The sequence below is a fragment of the Malaclemys terrapin genome, chromosome 23, assembly GCF_027887155.1.
Source record: "Malaclemys terrapin pileata isolate rMalTer1 chromosome 23, rMalTer1.hap1, whole genome shotgun sequence".
Lineage (NCBI taxonomy): Eukaryota > Metazoa > Chordata > Testudines > Emydidae > Malaclemys > Malaclemys terrapin.
The window spans coordinates 2,598,581-2,610,873 of NC_071527.1; the positions used below are offsets into that span (position 1 = coordinate 2,598,581).

Here is a 12,293-nt window from a genome sequence, read left to right on the forward strand (position 1 = left end):
AAAGGGCCAGCATCACACTCATCCCCAGGGCCCTCCCCAGCTCTCCTACGCCCCAGTATCTTTCCATTTCTATATGTTTTCCAGGATAATGGCATTTAACTATATATAACACCCCCCCCAAACAAAAACGTCCCTGGAAGGCGAGATGGGGGAGTCCCAGTGAGAATGAAACCCACAGCAAGCAAGTCCAGAAGACAGCATCTCATGAGGACATCCTTACTGCCAAAACCCAGGCTGGGAGCCCTCCGTGACATGAGTTTGGTGGGTCTCAGTCATGTCCCGCTAACAATTACCCACCGTGCAATTAACGCCCATCAGCCCTCCACCCTTCCTCCCAGCAAAGTGGTCAGTGGATGAATGGACCATGAATGCCAAACTTGCCCTCTAGAGGTTGCCTCTCCAGGGCAGCCTTGAGGCACAGAGTGGGGCAGATTTCTCACCTGGTCCCTGGGACATAAGTCGCCCACATATGGTCCTGTGAAGGATCTATCTATCTATCTATCTATCTATCTATCTATCTATCTATCCCCATACATACCTATCTATCTAATCTATCTATCTATCTATCTATCTATCCCCATACACACCTATCTATCTATCTATCCCCATACACACCCATCATCTATCTATCTATTCCCATACACCCCCTCTATCTATCTATCCCATCCACCCCATCTATCTATGTATCGCAATACACCCCCTCTATCTATCTATCCCCATACACCCCATCTATCTATCTATCTATCCCTATACACACCCATCATCTATCTATCCCCATACACCCCCTCTATCTATCTATCCCCGTACACCCCATCATCTATCTATCTATCTATGCTCATACACCCCCTCTATCTATCTATCTATCGCCATACACCCCCCTCTATCTATCTATCTATCTATCTATCCCCATACACACCCATCTAATCTATGTATCTATGTATCTATCTATCCCCATACACCCCTTTATCTAATCTATCTATCTACAGACACACCATCTATCTAATCTATCTATCTATCTATCTATCCATGTCCCCTATCAACCAAGTAGCTCATCACATCTACCCAAAGACACCGGCTTTTGTCTACTGCTTTATCAGGCAGAGAGATGGGCTATTAAAATGAGCAGCCTTTCGCTAGCCTCTCACAGCCGCTCTAGGTCGCGACCCTTCTTGAGCCAGATTCTCATTGTCATTGACACTGCTGTAAACCCAGAGTGACACCTTCAAAGTCACCAGCAGTGCTGAGCTCTCACGCTGGCCCCTTAGGTCTCTCAACCCCCAGCATCCATCCCAGCTTCCAAGGACATGTCTAGGGCTTCAGAGGGAACCCAGGTTTGTTGCTCTAAGGTGGTGGTTTGCCACCTTTTCCCTACTGGGACCCCTTCCCATCTAGCGATACAATTGCTGGTAACTCTATATATGGAAATATACCCATCTCATAGAACTGGAAGGGACCCTGAAAGGTCATTGAGTCCAGCCCCCTGCCTTCACTAGCAGGACCAAGTACTGATTTTGCCCCAGATCCCTAAGTGGCCCCCTCAAGGGTTGAGCTCACAACCCTGGGTTTAGCAGGCCAATGCTCAAACCACTGAGCTATCCCTCCCCCTCCTGACAGCTGTTCCCCACCCCCTGGGGTGTCATGCCCCAAAGGCTGAAAACCTCAAGGGAGAGGAGGGACCTCACTAGTGACGTGTATGTCGTTATTAATCATGTATCACTAGTTAGTCTAAATTTAGGTTATTACAAACTTGCCTTCCCTTTTGGGAGACACTTATTTACAATTCCGTCCATGCACACAGCGCCCGGAGAACATGCCAGTGCTTCTGGTTATTTATTTACTGACACGAAATGTTCAAGCCAATTAAGGAAGTTCCTAGGAAATCTCTGCTTTCTATCAACCAGCGGCAGGTACCGAGGGCTGGATCCTCAGAGGGCTTTAACTCCCATGGGCGTTAGCCACCCGAGTGACATCTCCTTGGTGACCCTGGACCGCAGCTTTGGAACTTCTCTTCTGCGTTAACATTCTGTGTTATGCTCTATGAGATGATGCTCATTGTTCATTCCGATGATTCATAGTTTCCAGACAGAAAGGGCCACTGACCTCCTGGATCACGGTGGCCCTAGGACTGAATACAGAATACTTAGGCATTGTCAGGTGCAAACTGTCAATGTAGGTTGTAAATCCAGGAGCCTTTCGGGCCGCAGGCAAACAGCCGCCAAGCATGGCTCTGAACATACTGACCCCCTCCTCCTTCCACACCTGCCTTATGGCTCAGCCCTCACTGGAACCGGTCCCCCGGGGAGAGAGATGCTGCACAGTGGAGGATAAATGCCTTCTTTGCCTGATCCCAATCTGTGGCTGTGCACTGGATTTCGCTGACCTAGTTTCCCTTGCTGTGTACGTCCCTGCCACCTCGTCTGATTTCAGACCACATCCTGCCTGCCCTGCTGCCCCCTGGACCTGCTGGGATGAAGAGAGCTGCCTGAGGGACAGGGGACAGGGTGTCCTTAGCCTGGAGTCCCAGGTCCTCCAAGGTGTATAGGAATTAGGTGCCAAAATACCTCAAGGGCTTTCCTGCCGGCTGGGTTTCCCGGGTCTCTAGGCTGCTGGATCTCCTGGCCCACAGAGAAACCAGGGAATCCCCCCACCTGACAGATCAGGGAGGCAGGAAACTCCAGGGTGACTCTACAGGACAGGCGCTGGCTGGAGCTGCCCCCGGTGACATGTCACTCACCCGGCTAATGGATCAAAGTGACAGGTTCGACTGGTTGGTGTCTGGGTGGGGTGGCGGAGCCGAGCGAAGGGCCCAGCTGGCCTGGTATCCTATGTCCGAGAGGGAGGTGCAAGGCACGCAGCAGGAGGGGGTTCTGGGATAACTGACCTCCAGGGAAGGTTCCTCCTTGACCCCCCCGCTACCCGCACCCCATCCTAGAGTAGAGGCCAGGTCCTGCCCTGGAGGTGGTCACTGGTTAATGGCTTTAATCCCTACCATTGTCATTCTGCATAGTCTTGTCCCCATCACCGGTCTCCATAAGTCCCGCTCCGTCCATCGCCTGCTTTCCCTCTCTCTACTCCTCTCCCTCTCTTCAGCCCCACCCGTGCTGGCCACGCTGAAATCAGACGCAGGTGCCAGACCCCAAGCGCCTCCTGCGAAAGCAGCCGCTCTAGGGTGGGGAGACTGCAGGGGCTCAGGGCCGGGGGGGTGGGCAGTGGCGGTGTCACGAGGCGGCCATGTCAGAGTTTTACCCCACAGGCTGGTTGGGTTCTGGTCGCAAAGAGCCAGTTTCTCTTTCTGTCTCCCCATCTGCCTCTAATCTGTATCTCCCTACAGGCCCATCTAGCCATCCATCCCACTCCACCCAGCCGCGGCGTCAACGTACCGGGCTATGCTGGCGTTCCCACCCTGCCCTGGGCCAACAGCGCGAGGCCGAGGTTACGCACTTCCCTAGCCTCAATGTTCCCCCTGCTTTCCCCTCCACGCCTGCCGAGATCAGCGAGCCCATTGATAAAAACCCAGAGAGGGAAGTCGGTCTACTATAACATCCCATTTCCCCTTTAGCACCGCGGCCCTGCGGCTGCTGGGGGGGGGGGGGCGGGCCCCAGAACACAGGGAGTCGTGAGGGGTTCAAGACCTGCCCCCTCCCCCAATTCTGTCCCTGCCCCACTGCCAGGATTGCTGGCCGTTTAGGACAGACCCATCTCACGACAAGTTGCCCCACCGCCCAGAGTGGGGTTTGTTTGAGGGAAAGCCTGGGAGAGTCCCCAGGATGAGAAAACTCCCCCCTTGGCCCATCCCCTGGGTATCGTCCCAGCTGGCACCTCGGCCCTGCCGGGCTCGGGAAGGGCTGTGTTGCAACCTGTGGATTTCACAGCTGCGTGCAGTACACGCCTGTGCAATGCAGGATTGCTGCGTCCGGCGGGCGGGGGGGGGATCGGTTTCGCTGCGTGCGCCTTGGAATTCCCATGAGACCCGGCAACCAGCGCCCTCCCCTTCCCCCGCTCCCCCCCGCACCTGAGCGGCACTCGCTGGCTCCTGGGGCCCTGCCAGCTGGCAAGGGCTGCCAGGAAACGTGCCAAGGCCGTTCAGCACAGACACCCCCCCTCCCCGCGCTAACGAGTCTTTGGACCCTGCCCCCGCTCCTCCCCAGAGCTTGCCGCGTGCCATTGGGGGCCAAGGGGCAGTCGGCGGGTGCTGACAAGGGGGGGGCTGTGGCGGTTTGGAGTGGGGGGGCAGGGGTCCCCTCCAGAGGGCTGGCACGCCCCCCTCCCGCAAAGGGGCCGGGCACTCCTGGCAGGGCGGCTGGGTTTCTAGGAAGACGGGTGTTTTTCCTCCCACTTGTTCCCTCGAGGCCCTTGCCGGCTGCGGCAGCCTCTGGGGTTCCAGCATCGAGGGGGAAGCCCCTGACGGTGCCAGCTGCGGCCGCTTGCCCTGCAGTGAGACGGGGCTGTCAAAGCGCCGAAGCCACCGCTTGGCAAGGCAGGGGCCTCCCCGGGAGAATTCCTTTCTGGCCGGGCGTCAGCCTGGTGGGGGGAGGGGTACGGTGGGCCGACCCCCCCCCCCGGGTTCCCCCGATTGTGGGGGGGCCAGTACACGGCAGCAGGTGGCTGAAGGCGAGGCGTGTGGGGCTGGGCCGTGTCTGTCACCGGGCCCTGGGGGGCACGGGAGTGAGGGGGCAGCGCGTGGGGCGGCCGAGCTCTCTGCACCCAGCACGGCTGGACAACGGGCTCCTGCCTGACACTGCTGTGGGCCCCTGGCTCCCCTCTCCTCCGTGTGTCCCCCATGCTCCCCCTCTCGCACCTCTGCTCCCCATGTGCCCCCTCAGCCCCTGTGAGCCCCCTTTCGCCTCAAGCCCCCCATGTGCTCCCTCCCCTCCCTGTACTCCCCCCTCTCGCCCCTCTGCCCCCATGTGCCACCTCAGCCCCTGTGAGCCCCCTTTCGCTTCCAGCCCCCCATGTGCTCCCTCCCCTCCCTGTGCTCCCCCCTCTAACCTCTCAGCCCCCTCATCCTCCCCCCACTCCCTATGCTCCCCTCAGCCCCCCCAGCTCCCCCTGCCCCCTGTGCTCCCCTCAGACCCCCATGCTCCCCTCCCCTCCCTGTGCTCCCCTCAGCCCCCTCCCCCTGCTCCCTGTGCCCCCCTCAGCCTCCATGCTCCTCCTCCCCTCCCTGTGCCCCCCCAGCCCCCTCATCCTCCCCCCCACTCCCTGTGCTCCCATCAGCCCCCCCATGCTCCCTTCCCTGTGCTCCCCTCAGCCCCCCCAGTTCCCCCTGCCCCCTGTGCTCCCCTCAGCCCCCCAGCTCCCCCTGCTCCCTTTGCCCCCCTCAGCCTTCATGCTCCCCCTCCCCTCCCTGTGCCCCCCCAGCCCCCTCATCCTCCCCACACTCCCTGTGCTCCCATCAGCCCCCCATGCTCCCTTCCCTGTGCTCCCCTCAGCCCCCCCCAGTTCCCCTGCCCCCTGTGCTCCCCTCAGCCCCCCAGCTCCCCCTGCTCCCTTTGCCCCCCTCAGCCTCCATGCTCCCCCTCCCCTCCCTGTTCTTCCCCCTCTCACCCCTCTGCCCCCCATTCTCCCCCTCCCCTCCCTGTGCCCCCCTCAGCCCCCCGGCTCCCCCCACTCCCTGTGCCCCCCTCAACCTCCATGCTCCCCCTGCTCCCTGAGCCCCCCTCAGCCCCCCCAGATGCCCCCACTCCTTGTGCCCCCCTCAGCTACCTCATCCTCCCCCCGCTACCTGTGCCCCTTCAGCCCCCCCGGCTTCCCCCCACTCCATGTGGGCCCCTCAGCCACCTCATCCTCCCCCTGCTACCTGGGCCCCCCTCAGCCCCCCATGCTCCCCCTCCCCTCCCTGTGCCCCCCTCAGACCCCTCATCCTCCCCCAGCTTCCTGTGCTCCTCTCAGCCCCCCTGCTCCTCCTCCCCCCCTGTGCCCCCCTCAGCCCCCCATGCTCCCCCTCCCCTCCCTGTGCCCCCCTCAGCCCCCTCATCCTCCCCCCGCTACCTGGGCCCCCCTCAGCCCCCCATGCTCCCCCTCCCCTCCCTGTGCCCCCCTCAGACCCCTCATCCTCCCCCAGCTTCCTGTGCTCCTCTCAGCCCCCCTGCTCCTCCTCCCCCCCTGTGCCCCCCTCAGCCCCCCATGCTCCCCCTTCCCTCCCTGTGCCCCCCTCAGCCCCCTCATCCTCCCCCCGCTACCTGTGCCCCCCTCAGCCCCCCCCCCATGCTCCCCCTCCCCTCCCTGTGCCCCCCTCAGCCCCCTCATCCTCCCCCCGCTACCTGTGCCCCCCTCAGCCCCCCATGCTCCCCCTCTCCTCCCTGTGCCCCTCGCATCCTCCCCCGCTCCCTGTGCCACCTCATCCCCTTCATCCTCCCCCTCCCCTCCCTGTTCCCCCTTCAGCCCCCCCATGCTTCCCCTCCCCTCCCTGTGCCCTCCTCAGCCCCCTCATCCTCCCCCCGCACCCTCTGCCCCCCTCAGCCCCCCATGCTCCCCCTCCCCTCCCTGTGTCCCCTCAGCCCCCCATGCTCCCCTCCCTGTGCCCCCCTCCGCCCCCATCCTCCCCTCCCTGTGCCCCCTCATCCTCCCTGTGCCTCTCTCTGACCCCCATTCTCCCCATCCCCTCCCTGAGCCCTCAAGCCCCCTCTCGCCCCTCATATCCCCATCCCTCTGCCCCCCATGCTCCCCCTCTCTGTGCTCCCTCTTTTCCCCCCACCCCACACTGCCCCTGTGCTCCCCCCCATATCTCCCCTCCACCCAGCCCCACCCATTCCTCCCCCTCCCTCCCAAGGCCCCCAAGGACCCGGAGTCAGTGCCCGGCCCCGGCCGTGCCCAGGTGCCCGAAGGCCGGTCCCTGGCGCCTCACCTGTCCATGGCTCCAGGGGATCTTGCCCCCCCCCCGCCGCTCCCCCCCCCCCCAGCCACAGCGGGAGGAAGTGGCTCCTTCCCGGTCTGTCCTCACCCGCCCCCGCGGGCGCTGGCCCCAGGCGCTGTGTTTTCCTCGCCAGGCGGGCGCCCAGGATTCCTGGATTGTGACAGGCCTGGAATGCCCGGCTCCCCGGGGGGGGAGTGTCCAGCTCCCCCCCCCCCTGCCATGCTAAGCAGGTGTCCTCCCATAGACTGAGTGCTCGGCTCCCCCCGCCAGCCCCACTTGCCTATGGGGGGGGTAGAGCCCTAACCCCCACATCCCCCCATGGTACTGCTAGGTCAGGGGCCCCCCCAGGCATCAGCGGCCCCCACCTGGAGCTGGGGTCCCAGAGCAGCATGAAGGCGGAGCAGCCTGTGGGGGGGTGCAGGGGGCTGCCAGGGGGGGTAACGTCCTGAGCCCCCCTCATCCAGTGCCAGCCACCAGCCCCATGGCTCTCGGATCCCTCTCACCAGGGGAGATGTCATCCCCCCACCGCCCCAGAACCCTCTGCCCCCTGCCCCCAGGGCCCTGCCACTTTGCTGCCCCCCCCCCAGTAAATCCATCCCTTCACCCCTGCCCAAGGGCCACCCCCAGGGCCCTGTCCCTTCACCTCCCCACCCCCTCTGGGCCCCATCCCTTTGCCATTTGCCCCAGGGTCCTGTCCCTTCACCCCCTGACCCCCTTTGCCCCCCACCCCCTCTGGGTCCCATCCCTTCGCCCCCCTTCCCGACGGCCCCATCCCTTTGCCTGCCCCCTCCCCAGGCCCTGCCCTTTGCCCCCTGCCGTCCATGTTTTTTTCTCATTCCTCCTTGGTTGGAGCGTAGCTCCCCGCTGGTGGGATGAGCCCCCCCCCCCCCCCCCCCGTCCTGGCCCCACGCTGGGCAGCGAGCATTGCGAAGGGGGTTACTGTGGGTTGACGTTTGATGCCTTGGGGAGACCTTCACTGAATCAGCCCAGAGCCCCCCCCTGCCGCCCCCACCTGATCGCTGGGGTCTCAGCCACATCCCGCCCAAATACCAGGGGACACTGCCCAATAGCTGGCTGTGCCAGGGAAACTGAGGCCTGCGAGCTCAGCTGGGGGTGGGGGTGGGGGGCATAACTGGGTGAGCTGAGAGGGAGCAGGAGGGTCCAGTGCAGGAACCCAGGAATCAGGACTCCTGGGTTCTCTCCCAGCTCTGGGAGGGGAGTGGGGTCTAAGGGTTAGAGCAGGGGGGGCAGGGAGCCAGGACTCCTGGGTTCTCTCCCTGGCTCTGGGAGGGGAGCGGGGGCTGGTGGGTTAGAGCAGGGGGGCTGGGAGCCAGGACTCCGGGGTTCTATCCCCAGCTCTGGGAGGGGAGCGGGGGCTGGTGGGTTAGAGCAGGGGGCGGGCAGGGAGCCAGGACTCCTGGGTTCTATCCCCAGCTCTGGCAGGGGAGCGGGGGCTGGTGGGTTAGAGCAGGGGGGGCAGGGAGCCAGGACTCCTGGGTTCTCTCCCTGGCTCTGGGAGGGGAGTGGGGGCTGGTGGGTAGAGCAGGGGGGCTGGGAGCCAGGACTCCTGGGTTCTCTCCCAGCTCTGTGAGGGGAGTGGGGTCTAAGGGTTAGAGCAGGAGGGGGCTGGGAGCCAGGACTCCTGGGTTCTCTCCCTGGCTCTGGGAGGGGAGCGGGGGCTGGTGGGTTAGAGCCGGGGGGCTGGTAGCCAGGACTCCTGGGTTCTATCCCCATCTCTGGGAGGGGAGTGGGGTCTGGTGGGTCAGAGCGGGGGGAGCTGGGAGCCAGGACTCCGGGGTCTGGCGCCCGTCGCTGACTCCGGGATGACATACTTCGCAGTAAGAAAATACCTTGGGGTTTGTTGGGTTTGGGGAGGGGGCGCGAAGGGGGATTTGGGAGCCGCAGGGTGTTGAACAATGGAGGCATCACTCTCTGTGGGGAGCCACAGGGAGCCAAGGAGCTGGTACGATCCGTGGGTCCCGCTGCCCCCCCACCCCCCCGGTATCGCTTCTGCTTTCGCGGGGAGGCAGCGATTTCGCAGTAACCGGCCTCGGGCGGCGATGACATCGCGCTCAGCCGGGGCTGGAGCTGACACCATCCCCGGGGGTGCTACCTGCCGTCCCAGGGGAAACCCCACCTGCCCGTTGAGTCACCTGCAGCCCATAAATACAGCCCGGGCCCAGCCCAGCGCCCCACACACCGACCCACAGGGACACAGGGACATGCAGAACCTCAGGAGTCACTGGCCCAGCGCCCTCCTTTGCTTCCTGGGGCTGCTGGCCGCCTCCCAGGAGAGGGTCCTGCCGGGGACCCCCGGCCCCGACTGGCAGCGTTGCAAGCATTTCTCCAGCCAGGTCAACAAGCTGGCCTGGGACCTCGAGGGCCACATGAGCTTGGTGAGTGGGGCCGGGCAGGGACTGACGGGGGGGGGGGCTCCTGGGGGCCAGAGGGGGGGGCACGGGAGCCCCTGCCGGCTGGAGGCGGATGATGTGGGGGGGCCGAGCCACAGACGGCCCTGCCCTGCCTCACAGCCTGGGAAGTGCTCAGAGGCCACGGGGATGGGCTTGACCTCTGCAGGGCAGGCAGAGCTGAGCCAACTGGGGTCTGGCCGTGGGTCCAGCCCTGTCAGCAGCTCGACGGTCAGCTAGAAAGGGGCTTTCAGCACATGGGCAGCACCAGCGACAGGACACAGGGGGCTGGATGGATGGGTTTCTAGGATGGACAGACAGATGGGAGGAGGGTGAAGATATGGGGTGGGACGGCTGGGGGCGCATGGCTAGAGACAGACAGATGGGGGGAGGCGGACAGGCTGCAGGTGGAACATGTCCAGTGATGGACACACAGACGGGGTGAATGTGGACAGGCTGGGGGGGATGTGTCCAGTGATGGACGGACAGACGGAGTGTGTGGGGACAGGCTGGAGGGGCGTGAACAGTGTTGGATGGACAGACGGGGTGTGTGTAGACAGGCTGGGGGAGGGGGGCGTGAACAGTGATGGATGGACAGATGGGGTGTATGTGGACAGGCTGGGGGTGTGTGAACAGTGTCGGACGGACAGGCGGGGTGTGTGTGGACAGGCTGGGGGAATGTGTCCAGTGATGGATGGACAGACAGGGTGTGTGGGGACAGGCTGGGGGAGGCGTGAACAGTGACGGACGGACAGACAGGGTGTATGTGGACAGGCTGGGGGTGTGTGAACAGTGTCGGACGGACAGATGGGGTGTGTGTGGACAGGCTGTGAGTGGGACATGTCCAGTGATGGACGGACAGACGGGGTGTGTGTGGACAGGCTGGGGGGGCGTGAACAGTGATGGATGGACAGACAGGGGAGGGGGGGGGCGTGTGGACAGGCTAGGGGAACGTGACCGCTCCAGGAAGCGGTTCCAGAAATTCACAAGGTGTCTAAAAAAACCCAGCGCATGGGACTATCCCGGTTCTGAGCTGGGCCTTTCCTGGGCTGGGAGGCACCAGCCTGGGACAACTTGGAGGGCAGGGGGAGGGGCTGGTATTGCATCCATCTAGGGGGTGACCCCCCCGAGCCTTGGGCCCCTGGAGGGAGGGGGGCGAGTAGGGGCAGGTACACAGAGGAGTGTGCAGCAGCTGAATGGGAATGAATGGGGGGGCGGAATGGCTGGGGATGGGAGCCATGGGGATGTCTAGGGTGATGGACGGAGGTGGGGAGCAGCTGGAGAGATGGATGGAGATGAGGGGCCAGCTGGGGTGATGAATGGAGGGAGGGTTCGGGGGGGCCTGGCTGCAGCAATGGATGGAGGAGGGAAGCTGGGGGGGCTGCAATAAAGGATGGAGGGGGGGCTGTGGGGGGGAGCAGCTGGAGAGATGGATGGAGGGGGGCTGTGGGGGGGCCTGGCTGCAGCGATGGATGGAGGGGGGCTGTGGGGGGAGTGGCTGTGGCAATGGATGGAGGGGAGCTGTGTGGGGAGCGGCTGGCCCCAGCCCCAGGCTGACCCCAAGCTCTGCTGTCCCCAACCAGATGAACCTGGTGGAGGAGAAGCCCAGCGAGGACCTGACCCCCCAGATCCGGTGCAGCGACAACTGCGACCCAGCCAAGCTGGGCTCTGACCAGGTACCAGCCGGAAGGGCCCCAGGGTGGGGGGGATGGATGGGCAAGCTGGGGGCAGAGGGGGAAGGGCGGATGGGCGAGCTGGAGGGAGACGGGCGAGCTGGAGGGATGGGGTGAAAGGGCAGATGGGCGAGCTGGAGGGAGACGGGCGAGCTGAAGGGATGGGGGGGAGGGCGGATGGGCGAGCTGGAGGGATGGGGCGGAAGGGCAGATGGGCGAGCTGGAGGGAGACGGGCGAGCTGGAGGGATGGGGCGGAAGGGTAGATGGGCGAGCTGGAGGGAGACAGGCGAGCTGAAGGGATGGGGGGGAAAGGGCAGATAGGAAGCGGGGGGGCAGGGAGGGAGAGAGATGTAGAAAATAATCATTCAGCCCCCCCTCCAATAACATGCTCAGTGAATGAGGGGGATGGCGGGGCGGGGGGAGGGCTGATCTCCCCCCATAGCCGGGCCGGGGTCTCCCCCAGCCACGATGCCCCTGGACTCGGGAACAAGCCCCTAGTTGGGGGTGGGGAGCAGCAGGGATAGGGGCTCCCAAAGGAGTGGGAGCCAGAGACACCCCCCCCGACACCGCCTCATACCCCTTCCCACCCCCAGAGCTGCCTGCGCCGGATCCGCAAGGCCCTGCAGCATTACCAGGCGCTGCTGGGCTCCGACGTCTTCGCCGAGCTGGGGGGCCCCGACACCAGCCCCATGGCCACACTACAGGGCGCCCTGGCCCAGCTGACCAGCCTCGTCCAGGTGAGAGGGGCCCCGCGACATGGGATCCACTAGCCCTGGGGGGGGCGGGGGCCCACACGGGGCAAGGGGGGGCAGGGTGAATAACCCCCCCAGCAGCAGCCAGGGGCCTCTGGCAGCTCCAGTCAGCGCTACTCTAGGGGGGGCCCCTCCAGGCCTTGGTGCTACCAAGCCCCCTGTGCCATCTTCCAAGGCCTATGCCAGCCTGGGGGGGGGGGTGTTAGGGCTGGTTCCAGCTCCTGGGTCGAGGGCCACAGCGCCCAGCGTAACCCCACTGTCCTTTCGCCCAGCAGGATGGCAGCTTCGCCGAGGGGTCAGGGACCCCGCCGCAGCAGAGCCAGCCCTGGGAACGGCCCCTGCTCCGGCGCCGCATCCTCCACCAGCTCCGCTCCTTCTCAGCCGTGATGGCACGGGTCTTCGCCCACAGCGCGGCCACCCACTAGGCTGGGGGGAGCATTTACCCAGGAGCCATGGAGTCGATTCCACTCCAGCCGCGGACGCCCTGTGAAGCCAACCCTGAGCTCCGCCCGCTTCTGGACTCTGATGTTTGGCGTAAAACGCCGGCCCCCCCCACCCCGTGTATTTATTGCCCGGTCAGCGGGTTATTTATGCGCAGCCGCT

At 64.1% G+C, this 12,293-nt stretch overlaps 1 protein-coding gene across 1 annotated transcript; it reads left to right on the forward strand.

Annotated features, from left to right (window-relative positions):
• The first annotated feature begins 9,195 nt into the window (after window positions 1-9,195).
• On the forward strand, window positions 9,196-12,134 carry IL23A (interleukin 23 subunit alpha). The gene is made up of 4 exons (XM_054012382.1): window positions 9,196-9,252; window positions 10,848-10,940; window positions 11,532-11,675; window positions 11,966-12,134. Exons 1-4 carry the CDS (start codon window positions 9,244-9,246, stop codon window positions 12,113-12,115), a joined length of 396 nt encoding a protein of 131 aa, XP_053868357.1. The 5' UTR covers window positions 9,196-9,243; the 3' UTR covers window positions 12,116-12,134.
• Window positions 12,135-12,293: the final 159 nt, after the last annotated feature.

What these genes read in the sequence shown, in the direction of transcription:
- IL23A (XM_054012382.1), top strand. An exon ending in CCAAGCTGGGCTCTGACCAG is followed by an intron (nt 10,941 to 11,531) that starts GTACCAGCCGGA and finishes TCCCACCCCCAG; the next exon opens with AGCTGCCTGCGCCGGATCCG. An exon ending in AGCTGACCAGCCTCGTCCAG is followed by an intron (nt 11,676 to 11,965) that starts GTGAGAGGGGCC and finishes TTCGCCCAGCAG; the next exon opens with GATGGCAGCTTCGCCGAGGG.